At 39.6% G+C, this 16,010-nt stretch overlaps 1 protein-coding gene across 11 annotated transcripts in view; it reads right to left on the reverse strand.

Moving 5' to 3' along the window:
• Positions 1 to 734: 734 nt before the first annotated feature.
• LOC104600644 (uncharacterized) overlaps positions 735 to 16,010 on the reverse strand; it is a 55,570-nt gene continuing 40,294 nt past the window's right edge. For 8 of the 11 annotated variants that reach the window (XM_010263714.3, XM_088892815.1, XM_088892814.1 and 5 more), the window contains exons 13-16: positions 15,317 to 15,387; positions 13,632 to 13,689; positions 10,310 to 10,589; positions 9,005 to 10,095 (exon numbers count right to left, since the gene is read on the reverse strand). In XM_010263714.3, coding sequence (XP_010262016.1) covers positions 9,371 to 10,095; positions 10,310 to 10,589; positions 13,632 to 13,689; positions 15,317 to 15,387 — 1,134 coding nt within the window. In that variant the 3' untranslated portion in view covers positions 9,005 to 9,370. Of the gene's footprint in view, positions 1,552 to 1,648; positions 1,778 to 9,004; positions 10,096 to 10,309; positions 10,630 to 12,582; positions 12,793 to 13,631; positions 13,690 to 15,316; positions 15,388 to 16,010 lie in introns of those variants that run through there. The other 3 variants (XM_088892818.1, XR_016079374.1, XM_088892819.1) reach the window with 3 other exon arrangements.

The following is a 16,010-nucleotide window of genomic DNA, read 5'->3' on the forward strand; positions in this document are numbered from 1 at the left end:
GCAGATCCCATCACGCAGGGATGTGGATAGAATTTGAGTAGGAGATACAGAGCTCCTGGGTTAGGGGAATGGCTAGTCCCTTAAAAAAAAAGGAAACCACAAGAAGTAGAAACACCCTAAGCGTCCTCAAACAAAGGACTCAGCCACAAGGCAGTTAGGGGGTGCACCCCAATAGCCATCCTTTAATATTGTGACAATGTAACCCAATTTTGCAACCTCTTTTGCCCTTTTTATAAAGTATGATTGAATGAAACATCCAAGTAATGATGGCATTTTAACTAAAAGTATATTAAATTATGCTTTTGATGGAACAAAGTAAAACTTTTTCATCAACGCAGTTAATCACAAGCTTAGAGTCTCCTCTCCACGCAGCACTTCGAGTCCTAATTCAATTTTTGGTCGCAATAGTGGGTTGCAGTAACATGTTTTGGTGGGGATATGATCTGTGTGGTAATCTCTAGCGATATATCCAATATCTTCAGATGTACATTTTGGTCATTATGTACTAAAACCTGACTTGTGGTTTTCGTTTTAATAAAACACCCCCTATAATTTACAATCGATTTATTTAATCAACCTTTCATTATATGAAAGTAAAAAATAATTTTAACCCTAACATCCATTCGAATAAATTTAATCAAAATAAAACATCATTTCTACATAAACCGAATTATGTTCAAGCCTTCATGATATGCAGTTCCTCTAAAAACGGACAACAGAAAGTTCTAACCAAAGGGCTGAAATGGGAGAGATTGACTGCAAATGGTATCCATTCATCCAAATTATAATTCAAATTCAATCTGGGTAAGGGTTATTTGAATTCTGTCCATATATACATATATATTGTTGGGAAAAACAATTTTTTCTGGGTCTGAAAAAAAAAAAAAGAGATTGTGGGTATTTCCCCCCCCCCCCCCACTTGCTTTTGACAGTCGCAGCTTTCAATTCGTGAAGTCTCCTTGATACGTCTCACCAAACAATTTAAAATATCTTTTCTAATCTTCCAACCACAAAGGAAGCTCCTAAAGTATTTTTATCATTTTTTTTCTATAAGATATCAAGACATTTCAACTTCGAGCAATTAGTGAAATGACTAGTGGAATAATAGATCAGTACCAGTCCATTATAGCAGGCTCAACTGCTGATGACCAGTTGAGATGGTCCATGGCACCCCATCCATTCAGGAGGCACAGGATCAAAATCATGAATACGCAGGATCTCCATAGTATGGCCAGTGGGCCTCACGTGCACTCTGCTCTGCACCGTCTATAAGTGCAGTGCTCTCACACTCGACCCTAGTCAAATCATATTCCAGCTGCTGTTGGATCAGAAACTAATGACAATGGTTATGCCAGATACCCGGTGCTCTCCGTATCTTCCATGCAGGAAGCATTGAATTGGAGTCATTTATCTTGATGCTCAGAGGCTACAGGCTTTGACTATGTATCTTCATTCCACTCTATCAATCTGGAAGGCATACCAGCGAGGAGCACCAAAAACATTATGCTGGATTGGCTGCAATGCGCACAGCCATGTCTGCTTGGAGATAGCCTGCATAGCAAGAGTTGCTCTTATCAGCGAAGGATGACTATACAAAGGTGGCATGACTTCATTACTATTCAATCATCTCTCATTTTAATCAGTGTACCAAGCAAATCATCATTTTCCCATGCGAACCCTCTAAATATTTTAATCTTGGTGCCAAGCAAAACATCATGCAACCGTGCTGGACCCAAGCCATCCGTACATGGACTCCCAATGCAAATGCCTGTCAACGCTGCATAAGACAAGCAAAAAAGAGAATGTTAACAAGAAGTAAAACAAAATTGAATACGAAAGGGTCAGACAGGTTATTGCCATTCCACTATTGGCCATGAATTCTCATTGAACAAGATCCATTCCACATGAATGTGAAGAAAGGCAGGGCAATAGCAAAAGGTGGGATGGAAATAGGATTGTCCCTCTAAAAGTAATAGCTTTATTTCCTAAAACAATTCCTCCCTGAAATCTCAGAAGGCCAAACCAGATAACTAAAGACAATAAAACAATCTTCTAGGAAAATCAATTCATTAAATGATCCATAAAAAAAAAAAAAACACATTTAATGAGCAATTGGAAATGTCACCAGAAAAACCAGTTTCCAGATTGTGATCCCAAGTTATTTTTCGATTTCAAAAGTCGAAGCACTTGAATACTGTTGAAATAATTGATTTTATGTTTGTTAGGGTCTGTTTGGCTGATTAAAGCCTTTTTATTTTAATCTATTATTGTACCATCACTTAGTAGGGGCATAAGGGTCATTTCCCTTCTTATTTTTTCGCCCTATATATTATAATGAAGCTGGCGCCGCCAGCACTGTTCCATTGCCTCAACACTTCTTTCTTCCTTCTCTTCTGTTCTCTTTTGCTGTAACCTTCAATCAGATTTAGTGTCAAGATGGTATCAGAGCGTGGCCATTGAATCTGGGCGATCAAGTGTCTTCTCCAAGCTGCTGAATCTGGGCGGAACAGAGGAGTACATCTGGATTGATCGGATCAGACCTACCGCCCCATTTTTTTCCTTTTCTCTTCCCTTGGTTGTGTACCAAGAGAAAAACAAATGGACCTGAACCACTGAATGTCGGCACACCATTGTAAGGTTTTTCCTCTATTTGTTTTGGATCGTGTGATCCTGTACCTGTGAAAGGTTGCTGTAGGTCATGTATGACCTGTTTTCTCTACTTGTTGGCTTGATGCCTTGTGTGTAAGGATCTCCCCTTGTGATTATTGCTTGTAGACCTGCTGAGAAAGTAGGCTGGGACTGCTACTCCGAACAGGTCTGAAAATCAGATCTGTCATCTTGTTTTTTCTGGAAATTGGTGCTGGTCTTATGCTCAGATTAAGTCCAAAAACTGCAATGTGGGTGGACTAATCACTTGTTGTGTGTGGAGTTTTTTGTTCTGATATAAGGAGGGATACTAAGTTGAAGTTTTTTGATAAAAAAATTGTGTTGACCATGTCCTCTGAGAATTCTGCTACTTTAGGGATTTCTGGAAATCAAAATGGGGTAAGTGGGGGAATGGATATGAGTTTCCCCATGGCTGTTATTCCCTTTGATGGTCTGAATTACCTTAAATGGTCTAGGGGAATAAAACTCTACATCATTGCTAGGGGAAAAATATGATACATCTAATGGGAAAGTGAAGGAACTGAAGAGCGGAAGTGCTGAATATGATAGATGGAACCAAGAAAATAGTATGGTGATGTCTTGGCTCTTGGTTTCCATGCTGCCACAGGTGAGAAAAACTTTTGTGGGGGCTGAAACTGCTTGTGAAATATGGGAACAAGCAAAGTCCACCTATTCAGAGCAGAGACACTATGCCAAGATATACCAACTGCAAGCTTAATCGTCCACTTGCAAACAGGGAGAAAGGAGTCTCTCGGTGTACTATTCAGATCTGATATCAATATGGAAAGAACTTGATCACTATCAGAATGTTAACTGGAAGTGTGATGAGGATGCAAAGGCATACAAATCACTTGTATTTCAGCAATGGGTATTTGCCTTCCTCTTGGGGCTGAATCCTTCAAACGAGTCCATCAGGGTGCAGGTCTTGGGAAGTAAAGACTTGCCATCAGTTCAGGAGGTTTATGCCTTGGTTCAGTCAGAAGAAAGTAGAAGAAATGTGATGAATTCTACAGAGGGGGAGCTAATTGCTCTAGCTGTCCGAGGAAGTTCAAATACTAATGTCGGAGGTGGTTCTAAGAAGGGTGACTCTCAGAAGAGAACAGATGATAAGAGTAAGCTTTGGTGCACTCGCTGCCAAAAGGCAAAACAGACCAGAGATACCTGTTAGGATCTCCATGGAAAACCTAAATGGGCACAGGATTTGGATAAGAAGTCAACAATTGATCAAGGCAAGAAACCAAGTCATCAGAATCAGAAAAGGTATAACTCAGTTAATATGGCATCTCAAGATACTGGTTCCATGGTAACTCAGGAAAGGCATCCCAGTTCTGACCCTAAGGAAGAGATCATCAACTCCTTCAGTGACCATTTGGAGTTATATGGTAGGACTCTTCGCCAGATGGATACTGGTCCTAATCCTTCTACCTCTTTTGCATCTGCTTCAGGTAACACTGCCACTGCCTTCCATGTGTCATCTCGTACCTCTGATTCCCCTTGGGTAACCGACTCCGGAGCCTCAAACTACATGACCGGTAAGTCAAATTTATTTCAGGCATACAATCTTCTCTCTGGGAGAGATAAGGTGAGACTAGCTGATGGTTCTTTCTCCACCATAGCCAACCAAGGAACCATATCTCTCCCACTCGGCCTTACCCTTTCTAACGTACTACATGCTCCTAAATTACCTATAAATTTGCTTTCTATTAGTAGTATTACTCACTCCTTGAACTGTTCAGTTACTTTCTATCCGTCTTCATGTGTGTTTCAGGATTTGGCCTCGGGGAAGACGATGGGTAGAGGAAGCATGGTGGATGGCCTCTACGTGTTAGAGAATAAAGCTAGTGTTGTGGCTACAGAGTCCTTGAGTTCGTCCAGTGAGAATCAAGCCTATTATGGCATAATCATCTTGGTCATCTTTCTTTTGAGTCGTTAAAAGTTATGTTTCCAAAGTTGTTTGAGTCTTTGTCAGTGAGTCAGTTGCAGTGTCAGACATGTCAATTGAGTAAACATTGTAGGAGCACTTTTCCTTTGAGAAATAAAAGATCTGAATTTCTGTTTCATATTGTTTATTTTGATGTTTGGGGCCCTATTACTCTACCTAATGAGTCTGGATATAAGGACTTCATTACCTTGATCGATGATTACTCTAGATACACCTGAGTTTACCCTATGCGATCTAGAGAGGAAGTGCCTAAAGTTGTGAAAGACTTTCAATGCATGGTGTTCACTCAGTTCCGAACTGAAATCCATATTTTCCAGTTGGACAATGCAAAGGAATACTTCCACAGTGATCTCACGGAATTCTTTGCTTCGAGTGGATCTCTTCAACGAAGCTCTTGTGCTAGGACACCTCAACAAAACGGTGTTGTTGAAAGAAAAAACCATCATCTTCTTGAAGTAGCTTGTGGCTTGTTAATCCATATGAATGTTCTGAAACACTTTTGGATGGATGTTGTTCTGTGTGCTACGTACATCATCAACCGTATGCCTTCGCGGCTACTAGAGTATAAGGCCCCACATCAGCTTTTGTTTCCTACAACTCCATTGTTCCCATTCCAATGCATGTTTTTGGGTGTCGTTGCTTTGTTCATAACTTGCCACCTACTTGGGGTAAACTTGATCCTCGTGCTATTCCTTGTGTCTTCCTTGGTTACCCTCTATCTCAAAAGGGGTACCGTTGCTATGATCCCGTCTCTCATAAGTACTATGTCTCAATAGATGTGTCCTTTGAGAATCAACATTTCTTCTCGGTTTCTCCTCAAGGGGAGAGTAGGGTTGAGGAGAAACAGGCTCAGGCTCAGACTCAACTACCTCCTCTACCTGACCCTCCTCCATTTCGTGTCTTTCTTCGCCGCCACAAAAGTCAGCAAAGTTCAAGAGCCGTGGAACCTGACACTATGCAACCAACATCATCGGCTTCACCGGAGGTTGATCCTTCCCATCAGCCAGGTACACTTGCTTCTATTTATATGCCTGCTCCTCTCAATGTTGATTCCCCTATCATTAATGATCTTGATGTTCCTATTGCTAAGAGAAAGGGTGTTATATCTTGTACCACCAACCATCCTATCTCACTTTGTGTTATACGATCATATTTCATCTTCATATCGTACATTCCTCTCCTCTGTTGACAGTATCCCTGTTCCTAAGAATGTGGCAGAAACTTTATCCAAACCTGAATGGACAGATGCAATGAAGGGAGAGGTTGATGCATTACACAAAAATAGCACTTGGGAGTTGGTGGATCTTCCTGAAGGGAAGGAACCAGTGGGGTGCAAGTGGGTGTTCATAGTGAAACACAAGGCTAATGGAACTGTTGAAAGGTACAAGGCCAGACTGGTGGCAAAAGGTTTTACACAAGTATATGGAGTGGACTATGCAGAGACTTTTGCCCCAATAGCCAATATGAACTCTATCAGAAATCTCCTTTCACTGGCGGCAAATCTTGACTGGGAACTTCACCAATTGGACATAAAAAATGCTTTCTTGAACGGTGACTTAGAAGAGGAAGTGTACATGACCCAACCTCTAGGTTTTTGTGCTAAAGGCAATGAATAGAAAGTGTGCAAGTTAAAAAAATCTTTATATGTGTTGAAACAATCTCCCCGGGCCTGGTTTAGTAAGTTCCACTTAGCAATTCAACAGATGGGGTTCAAACAATGCCAGTCAGATCACACATTATTTGTAAAGAAAGGTAAAAGGAAAATTGCAGCTCTAATTGTGTATGTGGATGATATAGTGATCACAGGAGATTGGAAGGCTGAAATACAAAGACTAAAAAAGTTCTTAGCCACTCAATTTGAGTTGAAAGATCTAGGCCCCTTACGTTATTTCCTTGGAATTGAAGTTGTCCGCTCTTACAAGGGCATCTTTATTTCCCAACGGAAATATGTACTAGATCTACTAGAAGATATAGGCAAACTGGGGGTGAGACCAATTGACTCACAATTGAACCTAACCATCATCTTGGGAGACAGTCAGGGAGAGTTCTTGAAAGATGTGAAGAAGTTTTAGAGACTTGTAGGGAGACTCTTGTATTTGTCTATGACCAGGCCTGATATTGTTTATGCAGTGGGTGTCCTTAGTCAGTTCATGCACAATCCCAACTCACCTTGAAACTGTAGAGAAGATCCTCAGATACCTCAAGAAGTTTCCTAGAGCTGATTTGCTGTTCCAGAAACATGGACATTTAAAGGTGGAGGTATATACTGATGCTAATTGGGTAGGGGCAGTTGATGACCGAAAGTCTACCAGTGGATATTGTGCCTTTGTAGGGGGAAACCTAGTCACATGGAGAAGTAAGAAGTAAAGTGTGGTGGCTAGGTCTAGTGTTGAAGCAGAATATAGAGCTATGTCTCATGGGGTTGCTGAAATCATGTGGATAAGAAATCTGTTAGGAGAACTGGGTTTTACAGTTAGCAACCCTATATCACTTTATTGCGACAATAAGGCTGCTATCAACATTGCAGCTAATCTAGTCCCCCATGATAGGACGGAACACATTGAAGTGGACAATCATTTTATTAGAGAGAAACTTGTAAGTGGAGAAGTGTGCACCCCATATGTCCGCTCAGAAGAACAACTTGCAGATATCTTTACCAAAGGTCTTCATCATGTGCAGCATAATGATTTGTGTGACAAGTTGGGCATGATTGACATCTATGTTCCAACTTGAGGGGGAGTGTTGAAATAATTGATTTATGTTTTTAATCAGCCTTTTTATTTTAATCAATTATTGTACCATCACTTAGTAGGGGCACAAGGGTCATTTCCCTTCTTATTTTTTTCGCCCTATATATTATAATGAAGTTGGCGCCGCCAGCACTGTTCCATTGCCTCGACACTTCTTCTTTCTTCCTTCTCTTCTCTTTTGATGTAACCTTCAATCAGATTTACTGTCAAGAATTACCATTCAGGGTTCATACACTCACCCTCCAAAACAAGGTTTGAAAGCCAAACCCTGTGGGTGAATTCAAAAATTAGGAAGCCACATTTGCATAATAGTAAAATTTTCACCAAGAGCCTATTATGCAAGGCTAAGCTAATTCTCAAGCATCCACCAAGTCTCATCATCAACGGTGCTGTCACACAGCATCTATTGCCAAACAGCAGCTTCCATTCCATTTCCGAAGTTAACCACTTAATTGATTAGGCTCTAAATATTACCCCACAAATAATAAACTTTCTTGCCTGTCTGTGAACCACTAGCCGAAACTAACCACTTGAGAATTCTAAAGAAAATTGCCACTGTTCTCTCCCTGTACAACAGTCAACTGGGAGAAGAAAAGGTTGCAAATAAATATAAGAATCTTCAGTTCTTGTTGAAGCTCCTCTTACCAGTCAAGTTGTGTAATAGAAGCATCTTTCCTTTAAGCCCAGCAAGGACACCAAGTGAAAATATCTCATCTAGGTCATTTGCTTCTACAGTTACTTCCAGACAATAACTAAAAGATAACCGCTCTAACTATCACAAATACTGTTACTTTAATTGCAAAATTATAATCAGAAAATGGGCAACGAAAATGCTGAAGTTTGAACCATCAGGTTAATACTTGAAAATCAGGATCAAATGAAGGGTGTCAAGCACTTTACCACATCCATTCAAAATTTAGGTTAGTTATTGACCTTCAGGGAACGGGAGGATAGGATTTTATTCCATGGAGCAATCCATTAAGAATATGAGACATCCCTTGAAAAGCTATGGTAGAAGTTCAATGTTCATCCTGCAAAAACACCTCAGCACCAAGGCTCAATACCAGAAGCATGGGAATTCAATAATGGAACATTACCTGGAGCATTTTTATCTATTGCTTTACCTTATTTTGTTTCTGGGAATCATGATGGATTTTTACCTGGTATCTGTAAAAAGAAACATTAACATCACAGTAAAAGCCAATGAAAATATTGCACCTGCAACCACAGGATATAAAGTACTCAGGGTTAAGGGGCATAACATTAACCCCACCAAAAAAGTATTAAATCAGCTACTTGAAAAATCATCATCTAAGCCTTGTCCCAACTGTATGGGGTTGATTACATGAATCTTGTTTTAACACCACAACCGGGCATTGTTCTGAGTTTTGACATGTTGCTTTTGGGCAACACCCTAAACCCTAAATCAGCTACTTAAAAAATGCCTCCCAAAAAAATCTAAGTGAATGCTCCTTGGTATACTGTGAAATTCTGAAATAATGGAACTCAAACCATAATTCTTTATAGAATTTTGCCCTTCTTGTATCATCAAGTAAGGAAGACCTCCTAATGGTAACAAATAAATAGTTGGGAAAACATTTCCATAAGGAATGGAAAACAAATAACCACAATATGAGATTTCACCTGCAAGAAATTAATGCATCAAATTGATGCTCTATTATTAGAGATATAAAATATATGTACAATTGACTGTTCCCAAATTGTTCAATACTACATTGGGAGACAGTACCTAAAAATGTTGGAGCTAGGACTTAACTAGCTTGTACACAGATAAAAAAAGATCTTTACAACCAAAGTTGTCAACTAGTTACAGGAGGAGCACATCCACAGACCAAAAACTTTTGCTCCAAAATGAACTTCCACCGAGTCCTCAGATCCATAACCTACTAATCCATGCAATCAGTTTTTCATGAAAAAAGCATCTACACTTTGCTTTGCATAGTTTAACTTGTATAATGCACAAATATACATAGACGGCAATCTTAAACCATCATGTTAAAAAGGAAAGGTCATCCATTGGAATTCCAAGGCCCACAAAATCATGGTCTTGCAATCCATCGTCATCAATGTTCAACCATGAACCAAGGTCTTGGCCTTGTGCATCAAGATCATCTGGAACACCTAGTACATCCATTCCAGGTAGTGGCAGGTTGGACAAGTCAATGGCCTCAGGATCATTCAACATCTCCAAATTCAATACATCTTTCTCATTGATATTACTATCACTAGCCACTTTGTGTGGCTTGGGAACTGGAGGCAGCACTGCTTTTGGTAGCTCTGAAACCTTACCAAGGAGGCTATTCACAGAAGCAGATAACTGTGTTGTCTTCTGCTTAGGCTTTGTTTTAGATTTCCTTTCACCCTTGACATTGCCTAAAGCTGGCCGACCAATTTTAGCATTGCTATTTCTAGAAAGTACATCTCTGCTGTGCCCTTTTCCTTCTCGATCTCTTTCACTCCTCTTTCCTTTTGTACCACTTACAAGAGAACTTCCAAATCCTGATGGGTTTCTCAATGTACCAACTGTACCACCAACATCGTCGAGCAACAACTCCTTCCTTTTTACTCTATTAAACCAAGTCTCCTCTTTACCATTAGTTGGCTCAGATAAGTGATTTACCAACTGAACAGCATCGGACGAATGCTTCTCTTGTGTGTCCAAGCTCTTCCCCAAGAATGAAGTTATAGAGGCAGTTTGTTGTGAACCAATGGAAGCTGTAACCAAGACAAAATGACAATTTTTAACCAGACAGCCACCAAAAAATAAAACATGTCACTACAGCCAGAAAGAAACAAATTCATAAAACAAGCAGTAGAACACTTTAAAACCAATAAACTATATGAGATTTAAATGTAAATTAAAAACAAATGAATTATACTGTATATGCAGTCGAAAAATAATTTTCACAAAGGACAATATAGAAAGTACCTGAAACCTTAACTTCTGAAGAATGGGTGGGAGTATCAGCACATGGATTGGCTGATTCCCCCTCAGTAAGGGTTGCAGTATCCATACATTCTGCATCATTGAGGCGGGAAGAGACGGAAAGAAACAAATCCCTGAACACTGGCTCATTAAAGCAGCTCTCTCCTGTATCTTCAAACCTATGACACCGTTCTAGTGTTCGCTCTACAAAAGCTAAGGTATTATGCTTGGCCAATTTGCTGTTTGCACTTTTTCCACCAGATGTATTAGGACCGTAGTATGTCTGTCAAGTATCAATTTAATATCATTATATCCACCCTGTGCTATAAAACAAGAAGAATCACTAAAACAGAAGTCCCACACTCACAATAGCATCTTTATGGTGTAACAATTCAGGTAAACAAGATAACATGAACACTATGGGTGTTTTACTGTTAACAGTAAAATGATGCATTTTAATTGATAGTTGTGAAGAACTATATATAGAAGATGTAGTCAAGCATACAAGACAATATAAGGAAATATGAAATAGCATAGAATTGACATCAATAGAGCTATGGAAGAGAGGATAAAGGCATATAGACAACACCTGTAATTAATATTCTTGGTAAGCATGTTACCAATGTTTTAAAACGCGGAGGCATGATGCGAGGCATTCCACTACCTAGAGGCGTGAGGCATAGTTCATAACGCAAGAGGCATAAGCCTCTCGAACACAAGGATGCCATAAGCCTCCTTAAGAGAAGGGGGGTTAGGAGGAGGATGAAGAGGAAGGGGGGATCTCATTTTTTCTTTATTCTTAATAAAAAACTTTTATATTAAGAAAAATAAAGATGCATACCATTAGTTGAAAGGGGGGATCTTGTCGAAGCAGAGCAAGACCCCCCTAACTCAAAAAAACAAATTGGGATGCATCGAAAAGGGGGCGGGGGGTCTGTTCGCCCCCCAACCGAAGGGACAGGGGTCAAACCACTTTCTTTCCCCTTATCTTTTCTTCCCTTCCCTTTGCTTTTCTCTTTTTTGCTTCTCTTTCTTTTTCTTTCCCTTCCCTTTCTTTTCCTTTCTTTTCCCTTCCTTTTTTTTTCTTTTTTCTTTTTTTTTGTCTTTTTATATAAGATGTGCATGAGGCGTACGCCTCTAGCATGCCTCATGAAAAAAGCGCATGAGGTGTACACCTCTTGCACCTGAGGCGTACGCCTCAGAGGTGTCAGCGCCTCTAACATACGCCTTTTAAAACACTGCATGCTACATGTTAAACAAGGGGCTCTAGAAACCAGTTGTATTGGGGTTTGGTATTGTTGGGGGAGGGGGAGTAGTAAGATGCTATATTGGGAATAATAATTGCTATTTACTGAACTTCCATTTTAATGATTAATAATATTTTCATGTGTTACTGATTAAAAAATATTTGTTTTATAGAATAGAACAAATTGTTTTTCACATTAAAATGAAAAGTTGGGTGGCATTTGGTAATGTTCCAATGAAATGTTTCTGATGTTCTGGGAACAAAAAAACAAAACTGTTCTTTTGCTTCCAGGAATATTAGAAACATTCCGGCAGAGTATTAACAAATGTTGCTTAATCATCTAATTGGATATAGGTTATGCTGGTTCAGTTGAAGAAGTATTACCTTTTTCAAGGTGGACAACTGGAGGGTAGTGATAGAGACAAAACTAGATGCAGTATAATTCATGACTCTCATCCTAATGAATGTGATGCAAATCTGACACCCAAAGCCACTTTGGCATCATTGTGGAAAGCTATTCACTCCACTTTGGAGTCTAGACCCATTCATAAATTCATTAAATATAACCAGGGAAAGGTAGCTTCTTCAGATTCTGGGAGGACCATTGGTGATAGTCGCAACTGATGCAGGGATTCCCTGGGCTATATTCAGTTTATTAGGAATTTAGGGATGGGGAATCTTCATGAATCAGGAATAGGTGGTGCTTTCAGAGAAACCAACAGGAATATTCAGTTTTTTTTTTCAATTTTCAAAACTAAGATGGAAAAGACAATTCCATATAAGTAAAGCTACAAGGTGCACTTCAGGGATTGAAATTGAAAAATCAGGGAAGCAAGATATTGGCAATTGGGTTACGGAGTCTTAGACACCAAATCACTCTTCTGGGTTCCTGGGAGTGATCGTAGAGGGTGACTCAATGACTATTATATCATAGCTGAAAGGTGAAAGGGTTGGGCCATGGAGCTTTAGACACCCAATCAAGGAAGCAAGATATTAGCAGTTGGGCTAAGATGCATCTTTCTCATGGTACCTTGGTCACATTTGCTGACTCATTATCCCATGGAGGAACTAGCAGACACGTAGCACAGCAGTGTGGGGTGAATATCCTCTGCAGTAAGAACAATCTGCATTCGTACTTTGAGGGGCTCTACTAAGAGCAGCCAGGGAGTAGCATGGACTTGCTCAATGTGTAGTTTTGTACCATATACAGCATATATACACTATTGTGTAAATACACAATCTACAGTCAAATAGATGTAAATCAGTCCTCTAAAACTGATGTAAACTTGGAAAAATTAGAGAGAAAAGAGGAAGAAAAGAAGAGAACAGCAGCACAAAAGAAAGAAGATGGAGAAAAGAAGAGGAAGAAGAAGAAGAGTTCGAATATCTCTTCCCTCCCTTCTCAAATCCTTTTACTAAACTTCAATCTTAGCATAATTACAAGTATACCCTTAAGTGGGCGGCCAGCTAGGCAGTAACATACAGAGAACTAGCAAAAAAGAAATAACAGGCCCATTAGCCATTAGCTAACAGATGAATAAAAAAACATACTACAAGAAAAGATACTAGGGCCCATTCGGCCTAATCTCTTTACACCAATAATACTAATAAAGATTTTCAGTTACTTAAAAAAAAAAATACAGAAAGTGCTGGTCACAGTAATAGCTATGTTGTGACATCAGAACATTGGTTTTGGATTGGAATTTGATTCACAACGCTTTTGAGAACCATGAAATTTTTCCTGTTTGTTATAGTAGTTGTTTGGAGGATTATGAAGTTGTGGATAATGAAGTTACAGAGCTGACATATCTGCTTTTCTGTCATACTGTTCCCCTTATATATGTCATTGTAAAATGAGCAATAAATGTTTTATTTCTTATAAAAAAAACCCAACACCCATATTATTATTTCCAAAAAATCAATTGTGGAAAAGAATGTAATATACATCTGCAAATGGGTTCGATTATTCAATTGAAACCTTGAACATTTCAAAAAGGGGATATAAAATCAAAATGACTAGTAAAATATTCTACGCAGTAGAGTAAGATGAGAAGAATCAGGTGTTTGATATTGAGTTACCATATATTTTTCATAAGCCATTCCAACAAGTTTGTCAAGTGCATTGATGTTGATTTCCCTGCATAGTAGCACAACTTTGCATTTAAATATGCATATAAAATGGACATAATAAAATATGGACATAGAGCCATTTTTTAAGTAGTACAAAATTAATAATATGATTTTTTATAAGTAAAATTTCATTAAAAACAAAAAAGGAGTAGTACAATCTGATGGGTGACAAGTCATCACCCGAATACAATACATCTGAAAATCAGAAAGAGTTTTCCACATTACAGATTTGAATACCCAGAACCTCCCCTAACTTACTCCTCAGGTCCTCCTTATCTAATTGCCTGAACTCTGGGAGAACCAAGACCCAGTCTGCCGCAGATCTGCTAACAGCAGCTATCAACCTATCCATACTGCAACCTCTGTCCTCGAAAGTTCTGCTCCTCTCCTTCCGTATGTTCCAGACTATAGCAAAAGGGATGCAGCTCCAAATCAGATTCACTTTCTTGCTCCCTCCCAGTTTAGGCCACAAACAAAGAAAAGATTTCTGCAGCTAAAACTGGGTGGAAACCATGGACCCTGAACATGGTAGTGAATAATCTCCACATGAAACTAGCAAACTTGCAGGTGATAAATAGGTGCCTGGCATTTTCCTCCTGCTCTTCGCATAGACAGCACCTGTTAGCCAAATAGAATCCTCTTGATTTCAGGTGATCCACTGTCAAGATGCTATCCATTGCCACCAACCATGCCAAAGCTTCAACTCTCAGGGGCACCGGGTTTCCCCAAATGCCTTTGATTTGTCCTGAGTCTGTGTTGGACCTGCTGAGTGCCAAATAGCATGATTTGACTGAAAAATTCCCATTCTTTCCATCCCTCTGTTGCCCTGAGATTTTCACTTTTTCCAGTTCTCCTAGCAGGGAGATACATTCTTCCACTTCTCTATCCAGCAGAGGCCTCCTAAATTTTGGGCCCCATACCAATTGGTCCCCCCTTCTTTATAACATTGATTGATGGATACCTCAGCCTCAGTCAGCTTATATAATCTTGGACATAATCACTCAGCTTGCCTATTCCACACCAATCGTCCTCCCAAAACCTTGTTCTTGATCCCTCCCCTACTGCAAAGCTTATTAGACTTCTGAACTCCCTGTTAAAACTCATAATCCCCTTCCACACACTCACTCTATATATATCCCTCACCTCTCTAGATTCCCAGCTGAACCTCACCACCCCGTACTTCCAACCAGCACCCTCCTCCACAATGGATTTTCCTCTTTCCCTAAACCATATCATACTATTAATAATATGATATGAATCGTGGAAATAAAGAACAAGGGACATATCTGAACGGATGAGATTCTGCTTTTGAAAAGATGGCATGCAATTAAATTCTTACCCAAAGCATGAACTAAAGAAAATCAGCTCACAAGAAAATGGGTCTAGCACATCCCCCTAATTTTTTTTTTTTTTTTTTTACTCTAAGCCTTATCTCAACTCTATGGGGTTGGCTACATGAATCCTATTTTGCCACTCCTTGTGGTTTAATGCCATATCTATTCATTCCATTGTTAAATTATAAGCACTTAAATCATTTCTTACCACTTTGACCTATGCCCTTTTTAGTCTGCCCTTAGCCCTTCTAACCCCTTCAACTTGTAACTAATTTTACCACGAGATATAAAATATATTACCTTTCTTGAGACTCTCTTGCCTCTGTGATAGACTTCTCCAGTTTACATAACAAGCTCCTCTTCTTAAGAACCTATGAACAAATGAGACCAAATGTGAGCCTGGTTCATCAAGAGTAGTCTATAGTTGTATTCAAGACAAACTGTCATATTGAGAGAAAGATCATTTTCTTGTTTAGGGTGCAACTTGGGTGCGTTGGGCTGGGTTTAAGGTCAACCTAGGTCCAGACCTAATACTTGAGCCTAAGGCCTGAGCCTAATAACAAGCCCAAGCTGGTCGGGAGAGAAATTCCAAGATCTCTGAATCAAATAGTTGACCACTCAACTAATTCAGGTTGGAAGAGAAATTTTTTTCTATAGTGCTAACAGCTTAAATTTGTCTTGAGCAGGCTTTTAGCCTTTTTTTTGGTACCCAAGCCCCCCTTTTTTGTATATCCTCTCTTGTATTTGCTCTCCCTCTTCTGAATATAATAGTCACCTTTTTATCAAAAAAAAATGTCAAGCCCAAACTTCCCAACCCAAACTAAAATCTGACACACTCAGGATGGGCTTGGGGTCCAGTCCCAGACAGACTCAGGTAGGTCAGTCGGGATAGGTATAGTCAGGCCAGCTTCATGTAGGGTCAAGTTTGAGCTAGGATCAGGCCAGGATTGAGTTACCCAACAGCTAGGGCCAGGCCAAGCCTGAAAAATGGAAA

Source organism: Nelumbo nucifera, chromosome 8 (genome assembly GCF_055504915.1).
Source record: "Nelumbo nucifera cultivar China Antique chromosome 8, China Antique-T2T, whole genome shotgun sequence".
NCBI lineage: Eukaryota > Viridiplantae > Streptophyta > Magnoliopsida > Proteales > Nelumbonaceae > Nelumbo > Nelumbo nucifera.